Source organism: Bos indicus, chromosome 9, assembly GCF_029378745.1.
Source record: "Bos indicus isolate NIAB-ARS_2022 breed Sahiwal x Tharparkar chromosome 9, NIAB-ARS_B.indTharparkar_mat_pri_1.0, whole genome shotgun sequence".
NCBI lineage: Eukaryota > Metazoa > Chordata > Mammalia > Artiodactyla > Bovidae > Bos > Bos indicus.
In genome coordinates, this window is record NC_091768.1 from 60740877 (window position 1) to 60758705 (window position 17829).

Consider the following 17829-nt stretch of genomic DNA (forward strand, 5'->3'; position numbering starts at 1 on the left):
GCTTTGTTCTGTTGGGACTCCTGGTATAGTTCAGAAACTAAAACCCACAGTCCTTTTGTATATTTCTTCCATAAACTTCCATGTCCTCTTTGAAATAGGTAACACAGCACCTCCTATCTATGGAGAATGTGCACAAAAAGTGAAACATGACATTCCAACAAGAAAACTGTAAAAATATTGGTAAAATTCTAATGTGTGCTGGTAATTTTAGACCAGCGACATTGTATTCTCTCAGCATAAGGACAGTTGACCCTTGGGGACACTGACCACCTGCAAGGCTGGAAATCTGTGTGTAACTTTATAGTTGGCCCTCTGCACCCATGGACTCTGCAGCCTCAGGTCCTTAACAGCCACAAGTCTCTGTGGTACCATAGCACATATTTATTGAAAAAAATCCACATAAGTGGTCTGAATAAGTGGACCTGTACCATTCAAACCTGTGTTGTTCAAGAGTCAGCTGAGTTTAGAGCTAGTTATGTGTGAATGTTGTTCTTTTTAAAAGTTTACTTTTATTTTTCCTGATCTCTGTTGCCCAAAGAGGGAATATGATGAGAACGAGGTGGATCCTTACCATGGCAACGAGGAAAAGCTGCCCGAACCTGAGGCCTTGGACCTTCCAGATGACTTGAACTTAGACAGTGAAGACAAGGATGGTGATGGGGACACTGACCATGAAGATGGAGAAGGTGTGTCTTTTAAAACATAAAGGGCCTGTTGAAAGTCACTGCAAATGAGCAATAACCGATTCCTTTTCAGGCCAGCGTCATGGCCAGCTCATTATCATGTCTGATCAGTGTAATTCCAGCTTGATAAGATCACTTGCTTTTTCTTTGTTGCGTTTCTCCTCCAAGTAGACCTGAAGCCTGTAGCCGGCAGGTCTTCGTCACTCCAGTCATCTCCCGTCCCGTATTTCTCTGCCTCTGTGTCCAGATGGTGCTGTCACACGCGGTTCTACCTCCTTCCTGGTTCACCGTGGGCCCCTCTCGTGGACTGGTATAAACACTGTGCAGTCCAGGTAGAGTCAGGCCTCTTGCAGAGCCCGGTTACTAGCTTTCTGGTGAAAGTTTTGTTTGTTTTTAATTAATTATTTTTGACTGTACCATGCAGCTTGCTGATCTTAGTTCCCTGGCTAGGAATTGAACCTGGGCAGCTGCAGTGAACTGGGCCCTCTCTCATGGACTGGTATAAACACTGTGCAGTCCAGGTAGAGTCAGGCCTGTTGCAGAGCCCGGTTACTAGCTTTCTGGTGAAAGTTTTGTTTGTTTTAATTAATTATTTTTGACTGTACCATGCAGCTTGCTGATCTTAGTTCCCTGGCCAGGAATTGAACCTGGGCAGCTGCAGTGAAAGCGCCAAGTCCTAACCACTGGACTGCCAGGGAATTGCCTCCTAGGAAAGTTATTGATTGTTGTGCTTATATTGTGTGTTTAGGCTGAAATATGAAATCATAATGGGAAGTGAAATTGAATAATCCCAAGAGAACTCACTTGGCACAACAGGAACCCAGTGCGTCTGTCCCCCACTGTTCCCTCTGAGTGTGACTCCCTTGGGGAGTGCTTCCTGGTGTCAGGAGGTGGTGTAGGTGATGCTGCTGTGACGGAGACCCTGTCATGATGGGTCACCAGACAGGAAGGTAGCAACAGCCTCACTCAGCTTCTTAGTGAGGCAGTTACATATTTAGAAAGCTATTTAAAACACCATATTAGAACAAAAAGAGCAAATTACAAAAGAATAAATGAGAGGTACTATTTATGTGAAAATTTGCTGAAAGAAATAGTACTATATATTGTTTATGGATGCATCAACACAGAAATAATTTACGGTAACTTCAGGTTATGAGCTCTGAGGAAGGAGGAAGAACAGAGGCATCCAGAACCCTGACAGTTGTGTCCAGAACTATTTTATTCCTTAAATACAAGTGACAGATATGATACACTTGTTGGCAAAATATTAACATCTCTTAAATCCAGGAGGTGAGTATATGGCTCTCATAAACGTAAAATGCCTTTTTCACATTTAAGGTATTTGATAACCTGTGCTTAGAACATTCTTCACCCAGTGAATCTCTAGTTCTCCTTTTTAAGCATAGTATAAGCTGTTGCTTCTAAGGCACTTTTCATTACCTTATAATACTGGAAGCTTATTTCAACCTTAAATTCAACAGTCAAGCAAGCATAAAATTAAAGTTCACTGAGAATTGAATAAGCTATTTTGCCCTAGAAAAATATCCAGGCTCATTTTAAGCTACTATGTATATAAACTAAGAAGCAATTATTGTGAACAAGTTATCTTTATACAGTTCTTTTCCATTTACAGTTACTGCAAAATACTGGCTATGTTCCCTGTGTTGTATAATACATCCTTGAGCCTATCTTACATCACCAGTCTGTACCTAACACCTCCTGCTCCTGTGTTACCCCTCCCCTCCACACAGTGATAACCACTAGTTTTTCTGAGTCTGAAGAATAAATTATTTTAAGGAATTATCTACTAACAAAGTAATTGATTTCTGAAGTATCCAAATTACAGAAAAGCTCTTTTAAACAAAACTTGTTCAAACAGGATTGTTCCCATTTGAATATATGTTGTATTTTCTGTGTATGGTAAGGAATGATGTCCATTAGTTATTCCTAATGATAACTGAAAATTAGACTAGCATTTCCTGTCTGTTCTAAAATATTCCTGTTGTGGTGGTGGCTTTTTGGATTTTTAATGGATATCCAAACAGTTGTATGCAATATATAAGTATAGTGAAGAGCAGATGTAGCTAAATTCTTCTGTGAAGGGTTGGTCAGATAATAAACACATCAGTCTTTGCCAGTCATAAGCTGCAACAGAGTCACAGATCCTCAATTCTGCTCTTGTAGTGTGAAGTCAGCCATAGGTAATACAAAACGGATGGAGTATATTGTTCACATTGGTGAACAATTGGATGCAGCGGTGTTCCGCTGTAACTACTCACAGAAATATGTAGATGGCCAGATTTGGGCCACGGACCATAGTTTGCCAACTTCTGGTTTGAGAATAATAAAAAGATGCTTGTGTAACTATATCTCATCGTAAAAAATCATATTGTTTAGTTTTTAAATTCTGCATTCTTTCTTTTGTTTAATCTGTCCAGAAGAGAATCCTTTGGAAATTAAAGAACAACCAAAGGATACTGAAGAAGCAGGTCATGAAGCTGAGGACATAAATGAAGAGACTGAGGCTGATCAGGATGAAGGTCAGGCTCAACCCCAGCCTGAGGGAGGCCACAGTGAAGATGACAAGGGGGAGGAGGGCGAGGAAGAGATGGATACCGGAGCTGACGACGGAGACCAGGATGCTGCCGAGCACCCTGAAGAGGACACAGAGGAGGCTCCGCTGTCCTCGGAGGACAAGGACAAAGACACCAGTGAGGAAAGCCCAGAAAAGGACACACCTCTTGACCAAGGTCTCCAGCCTCAGGTATCACGGCGGATCTGCCTTGTCCTCTATTCAAAGTGATAATGATGAGAAGAGTACCATCTTCTCACTAGACTCTGTCTTAGGATGCTTTCCCATGAGCAGGTGACAGCGCCAAGCAGTTTTTGGTTTGTGGCTGATCCCCTCCCTGTAGGCTCCTCTCAGTGAGGAGAGGGGCCCTCACTTCATCTTCTCCCCTCAGAGCATTTAATGCTATTTGATTTCCTTGCAGACGCAGGAAAAAGAAGAAGGGGAGAGCTCTGACATGGAGGAGCCGGTGCCAGAGCCCACGGAGAGGAAAGAGCACGAGTCCTGTGGGCAGACGGGCTTGGAGAGCGTGCAGAGCGAGCAGGCTGTGGAGCTGGCTGGGGCCGCACCCGAGAAGGAGCAGGGCAGGGAGGTGAGGGCCTCGTCTCCACCAGCCGCCTCTTGGGAGGGCCTCCTCTTCCTGTGTGAAACCACGTTCTGTTCAGCAGCAGTGATTGCTGTGTAATGTTTTTTTGTTGTTGACATCTAAAACTCCAGCTCCCATTCTTTAAGAAAATGGTCATACACCTATATTTATATGGAACAAACCCCAGAATATTTTTACACACTGTATTTAAGTGATGTGCTTAATGAGAAAAAATTACTAGAGTGTAGTCCTCTGTGGGAGAATCAGGTTCAAATTCTGTTTTCGAAGCTCCTAAGCAAAGAAGGGTTGACTTGAGGTTTCATGCAGTGATATGGGTCTAACAGTGCATCCTTTTTCCTTACTGTTCACCAGGCTGCTAAAGATTTTAATTTGAAAAGCAAAACACTTCTTCATTCCTTGATGTGGGGTGATGTGTCTTTTGTAGCGGCAGTTGGGGCGTTGGTAGTCTGGAGGGAGCCTTGGAAGTCAGGGGGCCTGCTGCTCAGTGGCGTCTCTGGACGACTCCCTTGGTCTCTGAACCCCCATTTTCTCAGCAGTAATTACAACTGTTTATACCTCTCTTACCCTTCTTTTTTTTTTTCTCTCTCTTACCCTTCTAACCCATTTTCTCAGCACCCGTTCATGAGGTGCTGAGCATTTCATTACTCTGGTAGATCTTCACAGTGGCCCTATAAAATAAATGGTATTGTTCTTTCTATGTTCTCCATTTTGTATCTGAGTTAAATAAGCCCCCGTAAAGTTAAATGACGGTCTCAAGGGTACCCAGCTAGTTGATGACGAAGCTTCATTTCTGATCGAGGTCTGTCCTGCTTTCAGAGTGAGCCATTACCTCCTGTAGACAACAAAGTCCCCCAGGAGGGTACCAGACAGGTCTAGGTGCTTCTGTTTCTGCCCACAGGCCAGACGTTAGTGACGGGTGAGCTCCAGAGCAGACAGGCAGGTGTGGTCACAGTCATCCCCTGGGCTCCAACAGGGATTGATTCCAAGACCCCCACAGATACCCAAATCCATGGCCGCTCAAGTCCCTTATGTAAACTGGTGTATTGCAGTGGGCCCTCCGTGTCCGCAGATTCAGAGGGCTGACTGCACGTGACTGAGGGGAATTGTACGCAGCACAGTCTGTAACCAAGTGCTTATTCCGCTTCCTGCCCCTCACTTTCTGTGGCTTGGATTTCACAGGAACACGGCAGTGGAGCTGCGGATGCAAACCAGGCAGAAGGCCACGAATCAAGCTTCATGGCGCGGATGGCCTCCCAGAAACACACCAGGAAGAACACACAGGTCTCTATCGCTCTTCAGCTAAACTTAGGTGAAGGCTGCGTGTAAGATAATGCTCCAGATACACTGGTTAAAAAAAAAAATTCCCAGCCTTTGCTGTCCCACCATGATGGCATCCTTGGTTAGCAGACCAGGACTACCGGGCTTCTTCCCTTTTTCTTGGTGGGGACAGACAAACGCATATCCTGATCCCGTGATGCTCTTGTTCTAGAGCCTAAGAACCAGGTGGTGTTGCCAAGCTACTGTCCATTCTCTTCTGTGTCTGGTTTCTTTAATTCTGTTCAGTTCTGTCCTATCCTATTCTGATCCTGTTTTATTTAGCTGCAGCGTGTAGCGTGTGGGATCTTAGTTCCCTGACCAGGGATTAAACCTGGGCCCCAGCAATAAAAGTGATGAGTTCCAACTGCTGTAATGCTGGCAAATTCCCTATTTTCTGTTTTAAATAACAAGATTTTAAAAATGAGGTGCTATTTATGCACGTGACACAAAATCAGTCTATAGAAACCAATGCCCTAGAAAGCTTCCGTTTTATCCCTGTGCTCAAGCCACCCAAGGGGCTGTCCTCAGAGCATATTGGTACTACCAGTCTTGTCTTCTAAGAGATTTACTGCATATGTAGCATATGAATGGATGTTTGTGTGTGTGCACCTGTGTGTGAGAGAGTGTCTCTTTGCCTTTATTTCAGATATAAAAGTATATCATAGAGATTGCTCTGTATGTGTAGAGATCTTCCTATCAACAGCTGCATTGAATTCCACTCTTGTATGGCTGTACCTAATTTAATCAGCCCCCTGAGGATAAACGTTATTTTTATTCTTTTTGTATTACAAAGTTCTGATGAATTTCCTCATATTTCCCACAGAGTTTTAAGCGGAAACCTGGGCAGGCCGACAACGAACGCTCCCTGGGTGATCACAGTGAGCGTGTGCATAAGAGGCTGAGGACCATGGACACCGAGAGCCGTGCGGAGCAGGACCCGGCCCAGCCCCAGGCCCAGGCGGAGGACGCGGAAGCATTTGAGCACATCAAACAGGGCAGTGAGCCCTACGATGCACAGACCTACGGTACAGAGCTGGGGGCCCTCCCTCGCTCATCAAGCTCTGTGAGCGCCTATGCTGACTGTGTGTCTGCCAGGTGTTGTTACAAAGTCATCTTAAGAGGCAGGGGAAATGACCTTTCAAACAAGTTTCCTTTTAATAAGAACTGTGCAGATATACAATTTGGTTTTGAAATAAAGGTATCTGTAGCCAAGTGCAGGGTTTCAGTGTTCAGGGTTCTGGGTCTAGTGAAGCCTTTTAAATATTATTGGTGACAGTTGGCTATCCAAACCCAGCACTGGTCTCAGGGGTCTGAGTAGCAGACGTTTCTTCACCGTCACTCTGCAGTGGTTTAGAGCGTTAGTGACAAAGAAAACAAGATCTCAGTATAGGAAGTCAGTCATCACTCAGTCTCCCCTCCGAGCTCTCTGGGTGACTTTTCACTGTTTCGTTCCTAACGTAAGCTGGTATTGATAATATGACACAGAAAAGACTGCTGTCCTGTGGATTACTCTCTTCTCTTCCTGTCCCCACCTTTAAGAAAAATGAAGCGGAACCGACGATGACTGCCATACATGGGGCTTTTATGTTGTGCGTAGCACTGTTCTGAGCTTTGCAGCCTGATTCCTCTAGTAATCTCGAGCTAGGATGCCTCCATTTTATCATCAGCATCCTGAGGCCAAAGAGGTTTAAGGACTTGTCCAGGGTCACGATGCTGGGATACCCACGTTGTCTTTCTGTGCCCCCTACCCTCCGCTGTTATACTTCATCACTCAGTTTCTCCACCCATGACTTGGCAATGAGGATAATTCCATTAGCTGCTCTGAGTCATGCACTCAGCACGTTTATTCTGGTTCAGTCTCTGATCATAGCAATAAAAACCCAGCAGCTGAACATCCTGTTCTGTGGTCACATGTACGGTTACACCATACCCTTACAGTTTCTAGGGAAAGCAGGGAAATAAGACACTTAGGTCAGCAGCTCACAAGCCAAGTACTGTGTCCAGTGTCCAGGCCACGTAACTAGTCAGTGGTAGAATCTCTGACCAAAAGCACACCCACTCTCAATGACTCTGTTCTGCAAAGAGCTAAGCTTTCTATGTGTATGCACTTTGTTGGCAGATGTGGCCAGCACAGAGCAGCAGCAGTCTGCAAAGGACTCCAGCAAGGCTCACGAAGAGGAGGAGGTAGAGGATACCTCTGTGGACCCGGAGGAGCAGGAGGAGCTCAGAGCGGTAGACACAGAGCCACTGAAGCCAGAGGAGGTCAAGTCGGGGAGTACGGCCCAGCCAGGTGAGTGAGTTCTGTGGTGAACACCCCCTTCCCACCTAAGCTCCTTGATTCTTGTGCTGTTGTCTTGCCTGGTCTGTTCTTTTTACGTCCTAACCCATGACTTAGATACTCATGTGTCCATAGTAACTCCCCTGTACATACTTCCTTTGGGAGTAGAAAGGTGGGGGAGTGGTGTTACAGGTCACTGACATTCACGGAGAAGCCCAAGTTCCAGACAAAATCCTGGCAGTCTTTCTTAAATATGTAGAAGAAAACAGAACAGTGCACATACTCCAGTTGTAACCAGAAGAGATTCTTGATTACTAGAGAAACGGTATTTTTAATTATAAAATATGCAATGTTAGCATAAAATGCAATAAAACGTTTAAAGAACTAGGGAAATGCATGTGAGAAAGTAACACTAACTTCTTACATTTTATAACTGTTCCATTTCATAACCGACCCCAAGTGCTATTACAAGGCAGTTCATTTTTTTTTAATGTATTCAACACACATGGAAAGAGAACATCAGCAATGAAATAAATGCAAATTCAAAATAACCTGCTAAATTCAACAACTGCTTCTTCTTCTTGCTTCTTCTCAGGGGCGTTAGAATCACAGACTGCCATTATGGGACAGTAAAGACATAGCTCTGTGATTAGCTCTTCCTTGATTCAAATCCAGACTTTGTCTTACTTAATTTATAGGTGGAGGCAAATTATTTGTCTTTGCCACAGCTTCCTCATCTATAAGATGGAACCATGATTTTAATTTTTATCTTTATCAGTGTTCTGCATGCACACAGTTTAATGGATCACACAGTTCTACAAGGCTTGTCAGGGTTAAACAGTTTCCCCTACTTTCCCCTCCCCAGAACACAACAGGGTGGAGAGAGAGGGGAGTTAAGGGAGTGCGAATTGGCAATGACTGTCTCAGAGAGAAAGAACACAGGGAGCTGACATGTTAATGTGCTGGGAGGTCTGAGTGACTGTAAGATTGACATGTGACTGAAGGCTCAGTCTTCATTCTGATGTTATGGTAAGTAAAATTCGGTCCTTGTGAGAACAGGCTCTGAAGAGATGGAGATGGAGACCCAAACTGTTAAAACAGAGGAAGACCAACACCCCAGGACAGACCCATCACACGAGGAGACAGAGAATGAGAAACCAGAGAGAAGCCGAGATTCCACCATTCACACAGCCCATCAGTTACTTGTGGACACGATTTTCCAGGTCCTAAAACTTTTAACAGATCACCACTTTAATAAGTTGACAATATGGAATTATAAGTTACTTTTAATTCTTAAAAACTTTATAAGCATCTGGTTGTTTGGGGGCTTCATATCATATTGATCTTTCAAGGAGTACTGTTGGTATGACACACTTCTGAGTGTGTCAAGTAACACACTGGGCAGGTGTGTGAGCACTTCTCTGAGCAGATAACACACTTCGAACAGCCAATCCTAGAGTCGCTGTGGGAGGTCTGTGTCCTTACCTGGCCACGGTGGGGGGCCTGGCCCTCTTCTCAACATTCACCAGCCTTGTGTTAGGGGCCTGCGGTTCAGTTAAGTTTATGTTGGTTAAGCAGTAAGCATTTTTGACTTAATGCTTTCATTTAGGAAGAGCCAATTAACTGAGTTTTCCCAAACTGTTTGACCTAATAGTAGTCTAGATTAATCAAAGAACATTTCTGTTATTGATACCTTCCTAGGTATTTTGGGATTTATTAATGTTCAGAATTTCCTTTTTCCATCTTACCCTCAAAAAAATGGGAAGGAGAAGAATAGTTGTCTGGCATCTTTTGTGCCATTAAATTTGCTCAAGTTTTGCATCTCTGTGGGAGTTCATACTGCAGGGAAGAAGGCAACTAAGGATAATAAATTAGTGATTCCAACCTGGGTCTCCTCTATCTGTGACTTTTCCCTCTTAGCCCTTCTTAAAAGATGTCAATGAGCTAAGACAGGAGCTGGAGAGACAGCTGGAAACATGGCAACCACATGAATCTGGAAACCCAGAAGAAGTAAGTCACTGGTCTTTTACTGAATATCTTGACTTTCTAAGATGCAGCAAACCTAATAGGTTCTTAACTCCAGTTACCTTGGTAAAGGAAAGGAAAGTGAAGTCGCTCAGTCGTGTCCGACTCTTTGTGACCCCATGGACTGTAGCCTACCAGGCTCCTCTGTCCATGGGATTTTCCAGGCAGTAGTACTGGAGTGGATTGCCATTTCCTTCTCCAGGGGATCTTCCTGACCCAGGGATTGAACCCAGGTCTCCCGCATTGTAGACAGACACTTTACCATCTAAGCCACCAGGGAAGTCCAGTATATGGAGAATATAATTTTAAAGCCTGCTTTGCCACTAGATGTACAGCTTAATTAAAACAAAAACTGATGTTTCATTTTTTAACTTCCATTCCTCACTCTGTAATGGAAGTAATGGAGGTGACAGTGGTTGAGACGTGAGACAAAAGTCTAATACTATGTCACTCTCTGAATAGACCACCAGGAGCACTGCCAGCTGACGTAAAGTGGAAGTGTAGATTAACCAAAAGTTTCCTTTTTAGTGAGCTTGCATCCTAAATTTATTGTATATATGTATACACAAATATATCTGTTACCATCATTCTCATCACATGTATGTAATGATTGCTGTGCCATAATTGACCTAAAAAAAAAATGGAGCTTTGTACCCAGGAAATAAGCACACTGTTAAGGGTGTTACTTGAGAGATTTGCCCTTGTCACTTTTGCTTTTGAAACGAGACCCTGAGAACCCATGATTTAAGTGGCTGGATCTCCTGACACCAAAGTTAACCATCACAGCTCCCTCTCCATGTGAAGGGTACACATTATGTACCCCTCATAGGAGATGTGAATAAGGCACTGATCTGGTCATGAATTCCAATCTTTTACTGCCTTATTGAAATTTCATTCTTTCTCATTGGAACTGTGAATTAGTGGCTTTGGTGGAAGAGGAGACATTTTAAACCAAGTGAATCAGCTTGCCAAGAGAAGCAAGTTGTTTTCTTCTGCTTTGCTTCAAGCCCTCATCTTGCTGTAATGACCTTGCCTGGCTCTGACATTCTAAAGGCACCTTGCATATTGTCATCACAGGAGAAGGCCGCAGCAGAGATGTGGCAGAGTTACCTGGTCTTAACTGCGCCTCTGTCGCAACAGCTGTGTGAACAGCTTCGTCTCATACTGGAGCCAACCCAGGCCGCCAAGCTGAAGTAAGTCTTCTGCACTGGGGGCACTCGTGGCTCCCTGAGGAGATGCCAGCATCGCCTTTTCTGCTGAGCCTAGGACCGACCAGCTGTGGTGCTGGCGTCTAGGTGGCCATTCCTGCTGCACAGGCACCAGTGTGGCGTCCTTACCTTGTTGCCATGTTGTTGTCTCTACAGAGAAGCTTCTGTGACTAGTTAATCGGATGAGGAGACTAGCTGAACCTTGGGGGTGTGTGCTGCTCACCCTCTACATGTTGGGTCACTCACTTGCTGCACGCATCACTCACCTAGATCTTTCCAAAGTGAAAGTGAAGTCACTAAGTCGTGTCCGACTCTTTGCGACCCCATAGACTGTAGCCTACCAGGCTCCTCTGTCTATAGGATTTCCCAGGCAGTAGTACTGGAGTGGATTGCCATTTCCTTCTCCAGGGGATCTTCCCAACCCAGGGCTCAAACCCAGGTCTCCCTCATTGTAGACAGACGCTTTACCATCTGAGCCACCAGGAAAGTCCAAAGGGGTGCCCAAAATCAGAGTTTTAGAACAGAAAAGAGAATCCAACACTTAACAGTCAATGCACACTTTTTTTTTCCTTTTTTAAAAAGTGTTTTACATTTTCTAAAAGGACCTAATCATTATTGCCACATACATATCTGTTTGCTGCTGATCAAGAAGATCCAGGCAGTCTCAGTTGACAGTAATACTTCATTGTGCCAGGATACTGGTTATTTGGTGTAATTGGCTGTCGGGTACTGTTACTGTGCTTTTAGCTCTAATCTTTGTTCTGTTTGGTTAAATTTAATAGAGGGGACTATCGAACTGGGAAGCGACTGAACATGCGGAAGGTCATTCCATACATTGCCAGCCAGTTTCGGAAAGACAAGATTTGGCTTCGAAGAACCAAGCCTAGCAAACGGCAGTATCAAATCTGTCTGGCTATCGATGACTCTTCCAGCATGGTGGACAACCACACCAAACAGGTAAGGAGTAGCAGTGCAGTGACAGTTGGGGCCACCTGAACGTATCTGGACAGAAAGCACTTTGGAATACCAGTTAGTTCTGAGAATGTGATACCATATTTGAGAAGACCTGAACGTTAAACAGTTCGAAAGCAATTTCAGGATGTCCCTAAGATTGTGGTCTCTTAGACTGTAGATCTTTTAGATTGTTGTATTTCTTAGCCTTGCTGTGCAGCTGTCTAGCTGCAGGGTAAGTCAATCCAACAATGTTTATTTTCCACAAAACATGATGCACTGTAGTGTTTTAGGCCATGCACAGTTTAGAATCTGAATATCTCTGATTTTTCTAAGAAAAAGTCTTCAGTATACATTTCTTTAAGTCTGTGTAGAGTTAGTGTTTTGTCAGTATTAACAGGGCTTAGGAGCCTGGGTAGAGTTCCTTACAACCCCACCCACCGTCATGGACATGGAGAGTGGTGGGAGGTTCCGCAGAACCTAAAGTCTATACTTACACTTTGCTGGGAAACAAAAGCATACCATCTAAACCTGGGTTCAAGTCTAAACTCCCCACTTAGTACATGACTTTGGGCAGGTAATTTTACTTCTTAAAAAAGGATTATAACAATACTTAACTCAAACTCATAGTTGTTATGAAGTCTAAATGAAATAACATATATAGAGCACTCGGTTCAGTGCCAGGTACTTGATACATGTTCAGTAGGTGTTAGTTGCTATAAATATCTTCTTTTCAGTTGAATTTAAATTCTAAAACTATACCATCATGTATGCATAGATTAGAATAAATAGGCTAATAAAATCTTTTATCCATGAGAGATTATGTAGTCAAAAAAGCAGGGGGAAACCATAATTTATGGACCAAGTTTCCGGAGATCACTTATATTGGGTAATGCTAAAGCAGACCTTTCCTACTACTATAACAGATACTGGGTTTGGTGCCTGTGGCATTAGTCAGGGCCGAAGACTACCAAGGCCTCTGAGTTGGTGAACAGCCATATTGATGGTGTTCCCCTGTGTGCCATACCAAAGAAATAGTGTTTCCTGTGGGACTTGTTGTATAAAGAGTTGAAAGGCATTGGTGTCAAGAATACCCTGATGCCTTCAACCCTCCGTTTTCTGTTTTACAGCTTGCCTTTGAGTCTTTGGCTGTGATTGGAAATGCTCTAACCCTTCTGGAAGTTGGTCAGATTGCAGTATGCAGGTAAAGGTGCCTTTTAATCCCTTTGGGAAACCCAACCTTTTTTGCCATGACAAAAAGTAATTCCCATTGTTTGGTTTTTCTCCTCCAAGTTTTGGAGAGTCTGTAAAGCTATTACATCCATTCCACGAACAGTTTAGTGACTACTCAGGGTCCCAGATTCTGCGGCTCTGCAAATTCCAGCAAAAGAAAACCAAGATTGCTCAGGTAAGTTGATGAGATCACATGTCTTCTGAAGTTATTTTCCGGTATGAAAGTGTAAGTCGCTCAGCCTTGTCCAGCTCTTTGCACCCCCATGGGCTATGCAGTCCGTGGAATTCTCTAGGCCAGAGTACTGGAGCGGGTAGCCTTTCCTTTCTCCAGGGGAATCTTCCCAACCCAGGGATCGAACCTAGGTCTCCCGCATTGCTGGCAGTCTCTTTACCAGCTGAGCCACAAGGGAAGCCCTTTTCTGGTATAGGAAAAACATAATTTTTAGGACTCTCTCCTCCCTAATATGGTAAAATTTACAATAGAGAATAGTCCTAAACCTCAGATTGTGTACCACTGGAATAGAATCTCCTTTGGCTTCCATTATTAAATACCATGTGACCTCTTTTTCTGTTACTCAAAGATCATTTCACTTTGCATCATTGAGTTTTTGGCTCCCTACTTTTTTTGAGCAGTTCGGAGCATTTTAGGAAAATGAACCACCTCCCAGTACGCTTATCAAGTGGGTCAAGGCCAATTTCTCTCCACCATTTAGCCTAGAGAAGTGATGTGAAATAAAGCTAGTGACTTGCTCAGGGTGGCATGAGTTCAGAACAGCGTGGGATAGGAATTCTCTCCTGATTCCTGTCTTAATTTAACTTCCTTCCTTATGCACATGTTGTGAGGGGTTTTTTGCCCTTTTTTGCTCAGTTATTTTCCTTTCTTGAAAGACAGCTCTTTGGTTCATTTGGGGAGTTATTGACTTCCTATCCCCCAGAGTTAAGTGTTTTTTTTCCCCTCTTTGGGGTTTCTAGTAGAACGCTAGTGGGGTATATGCCAGGGATACAGGTCTAGGCTTGAAATGCCAGCACCCAAGGCAAATGCCAGGGGCAAGGCTTGTCAGTCCTTTGCGGGTGACTGGAAGGGACAGTTTGGTTCCTATAGATTTGAGATGATCACTTAAGGGCCAGATGTAATTTCAGTCTCTGTGACAATGGAAAGAGTTAAATAGTTTTCTAATTGTCTATTTCTGGTTTTGGTTTAGTTTCTAGAGTCTGTAGCCAACATGTTTGCAGCCGCTCAGCAACTCTCGCAAAACGTCAGTCCAGGTAAGCTGTGTTCTTTGGTCTTTGTTAACAAAACACTTTTCTGCTCCTGTATTATTTGCAAATTGCTTGTCTCACTTCAGTGTACCCATCACCATGTTTGCAAGTGTATGCTCAATAGGAAAAGACATGAACAGGGGATGATGGGAGGTATTAAACATTCATGCAATTTTTTATTTGGTAGATTTGAGTTCATTTGTGAAAGGAAGGAGCAAGGTACGTGGAATTAAATGTAAAGAGTATTCTGTAATATTTTAGTAACAAAGGAAAGCAGAGGACAGTGTAATTTAGAAACCAGGTGATCCATCCGTGATTGATTGGGGCTTTTGCAGCACACCAGTTCTAACCCTTTCCTAAATCCTCCATTCTGATTGTACCTGTTGAAGCAGGTCATTCACGCCTCTCAACACTTGCTAATTTTCACTGAAAATATAATGTGCTAAAAATTTTTAAACATTTTTATTCACTCTTCATTTTAGAGGTCTAGTCTATTTAAGTTTTGTTTAAATGAGTCAATTTGAAGGGAAAAAAAAACATAGAATTTAGGTACAGGAAATTGACAGAAATCTGAAAGATACAGTTCCACCTTTCTGATTTGGGTACTTTCTTCTAGTGGTCTGCTCAGGACTGCTCTTTGTATACTTTATATCCATAAACATGTGTTTTCATTCTCACATGTTGTTCTACAACAAAGTTGATCTAAATGTGACATATCCCCAAAACACTATCGGGAAATTGTTTTGTTGACAGAACTGTTTGCACAGCCTTGTGTCTGCCTCACACATTCAAAGTAATAGATCTAATTGGAGACCCTCTTTGTGCCAGAATTCATCAGCTTCAGAACTGTTTGGTTTTACTAGTTCAGAGAAAGCCTGCCTAATCTGTCTTACCATGGTAGTTCTCGCCTTGTTTGAGTTTTCCCCTCCTGCTATGTGTTCCTCTCCAGAAATCGCCCAGCTCCTCCTGGTGGTCTCGGATGGACGCGGCCTTTTCCTTGAGGGCAAAGACAGAGTCCTAGCAGCAGTTCAGGCCGCCCGGAACGCTAACATCTTTGTTATTTTTGTTGTGTTGGACAATCCCAGTTCACGGGTGAGTGACTACTAACAGCCACTTTTCTGGAGATAAAGTGAGAATTCCCTCCAAGCTGTTCTATCTGAAAAATGGCCTGCATCTCACCATCATACCGAGAACTCCTCTAACACTCGTGGCATCCTGAAGGGCGCTGTTTGAGGCATCTTATAGTATGTTCTCATATAATTGCGCAATGACTCGGTGATGTAGGCATGGTTATTCCCACTCTGCAGCAAAGGACAAACACGGAGAGGTTGTAGGTAACAACTCGGAAGCCATACATACTAGAGACTATCCTCTGAACCACTCACTGTGATGACTGGTACTCTGGAGGGTCATCTCCCTCTGCACAGCGTCACCACAGGCATTGCAGCCTTTGTGACAGGCCTTATCCGCTGGAAACATAGCCAGCCCTTCCTAGGTACTTGTATCTCAGCAGTGCCCTCCTCAAAGGAGCAAGCATCGGTGGCTACATGAAAGGTATCCACAAGCAGTTCTGTTCCAGGGGAAGTCCCATCTCTCCAGGTCACATTAAGGCCTAAATAGCAAGTTGAAGACTTAACGTGAATTATTCCAAGTATAGAATAGGAAACACCATCATAGGGCAATCAGGTTTACTCATCTACCCCTTTGCCTCCCTTTCGGTGTTCATTCGCCTGGAAAGGATACTCAGAAAGAGATCTGCCTCTTCCTTAATAAGAGCTACTTTTATATGCAGGAACCTATTGTCTGCAAAAGAGATCATAAAAGAGCTGATTTAATTTTTCTCTTCAAAATGTTTTCTGTTGCCAGGATTCTATCTTGGACATTAAGGTACCGATATTTAAAGGGCCTGGAGAAATGCCTGAAATCCGATCTTACATGGAAGAGTTCCCATTCCCATTTTACATAATTCTCCGCGACGTGAACGCACTTCCCGAGACACTCAGCGATGCTCTCAGGCAGTGGTTTGAGCTGGTGACGGCCTCTGACCACGCATAGAGCAGGAGGAACACAGTCCCAAATGAGACTTTTAACTGCGCTCAGAATGTCACACTGCTTGCCAGGAGCTCCCTTCTGGAGAACTGTTTCTGAACTCCTAGCTTGAAAATGGTATTTTATCTTAGACCTGATTTATAAACATTCACCCAATAGCTACAAAAAATTATCGCAACATAAGTTTCGGTTTCAGGGCCTTTATGCTCCCTGCTGTGCCTGGGCTCCGGTTCTTATAACAAACCTGGGGCAGTGAAGGAACAGCAGCAGGAGTCTCATACCTGGGGCAGCCCTGGCCCAAGAGGAGGCTGCACCCTACCCTTGGGCCCAGCTGCCTTTTCCCCTCACAGTGACCCTGGACACCACTTCGAGGAGATGCTGCCGGGAACATGGGACTGTGCCAGACCTCTGGACAAAGGACTGAATAAAGGGAGTCTCCCTTTTGACCCTGCCCTATGGCTTAGCCTTGCTAAGTCCGCAGTGTGTACCCAAAAGCCGTCAAATGGCTGAGACAGCTCCAGTTTATTTTTAGAGAGTCAGTGTATTTTCTTACCATGCTTCTTGTGAAAGGAACTACCTTCTCTCCAAGGGGAGGAACCTCATGCTGCGTGTGTTCTCATAAAGCAACCAGACATTATGGGAGCCCAGATCCTCAGAGAATGACCCTCGGGTCGTGTACGAAGGAAGGGGCTTTTCCCTGTGCTCCTTCACCTTTGCTGCTTCGGGAGACTATGCAATGATGGAAAGATGATTTTCCCTTTGTTTATTCCATTCTCTCAATGCCACAGTTCCTGTTGTTGTAGTAATTTATTTCTTTAGTTCATTTTTTCTTAACAGTTAAGAGGAAGAGTCATTCCTCACATTGCTTTCAAGCTGAACTGAGCCAGGCTCATCCTGGAAAAGAAGTGCTGTGTCAGAAGAACTGAGCAGCCAAACCTCTTTTCCCAGTCAGAAATCCACCAGCGGTTTTTCAGCAGTTTTTTATTTACTTGGCCAAAAAGCAGTGCTTGAATACTTGAAACTGTGCTGTGTTCTATTTAAGTTCTGCCTGTCCAAATGTCCTTTGGTAGACAACATGCCAGGATGTAATCGTCCATCTCCATGTGTGTTACAGTTACACTGTGAAGTGTGCCACCCTTCTGAGGTGGTCCTCAAAGACACAGATTGCTTGTTGTTGTTTAACCAAGTGTCCTAAAGCATGTACCTGAAGTTATATCATTTTTTTTTAATTCTAAAAAGCTATGCAGCTTGTATTCTGAAAAGTATTAAAAAGTATACCACGGTTGATGTCACTTATGACCATTCTTAATGGAATATGACAAGAGTGTAAAAGGTGTGCGAGGGGTCTTGACTGCTGGATCAGGCAGCTGTCACTAGTTGATGCTGTGTGTTGTGACCCTGCAACTCAGTGGCTTCCCTCAAACAGCCCCAGGGTCTGTTTCTTGTGTTCACGTCTGTGGTGGGTGAGCCTCAGCATGCTGGCCTCAGGGCAGAAGAAGGGCAGGATGGTGGACGCACACAGTGGCTTGTAAGGGTACTACTCCAAGATGAGTTCTGAGTGGAAGCGATGTATCACGAGCCAAAGGCCTCTGTGGGGCCGGAAGTTTAACCTTCCTGCAGGGAGGTAACAACCCACATTATGACTGTGA

At 44.0% G+C, this 17829-nt stretch overlaps 1 protein-coding gene across 2 annotated transcripts in view; it reads left to right on the forward strand.

Annotated features, from left to right (window-relative positions):
• MDN1 (midasin AAA ATPase 1) overlaps positions 1-17472 on the forward strand; it is a 143740-nt gene extending 126268 nt beyond the window's left edge. For both annotated transcript variants that reach the window (XM_070796075.1, XM_019967352.2), the window contains exons 88-102: positions 539-686; positions 3122-3447; positions 3677-3844; positions 5039-5140; positions 6000-6201; positions 7296-7466; positions 8514-8677; positions 9375-9464; positions 10557-10672; positions 11470-11644; positions 12769-12842; positions 12932-13046; positions 14074-14137; positions 15081-15223; positions 15998-17472. In XM_070796075.1, coding sequence (XP_070652176.1) covers positions 539-686; positions 3122-3447; positions 3677-3844; positions 5039-5140; positions 6000-6201; positions 7296-7466; positions 8514-8677; positions 9375-9464; positions 10557-10672; positions 11470-11644; positions 12769-12842; positions 12932-13046; positions 14074-14137; positions 15081-15223; positions 15998-16186 — 2247 coding nt within the window. In that variant the 3' untranslated portion in view covers positions 16187-17472. The remainder of the gene's footprint in view (positions 1-538; positions 687-3121; positions 3448-3676; positions 3845-5038; positions 5141-5999; positions 6202-7295; positions 7467-8513; positions 8678-9374; positions 9465-10556; positions 10673-11469; positions 11645-12768; positions 12843-12931; positions 13047-14073; positions 14138-15080; positions 15224-15997) is intronic.
• The last annotated feature ends 357 nt before the right edge of the window (positions 17473-17829 follow it).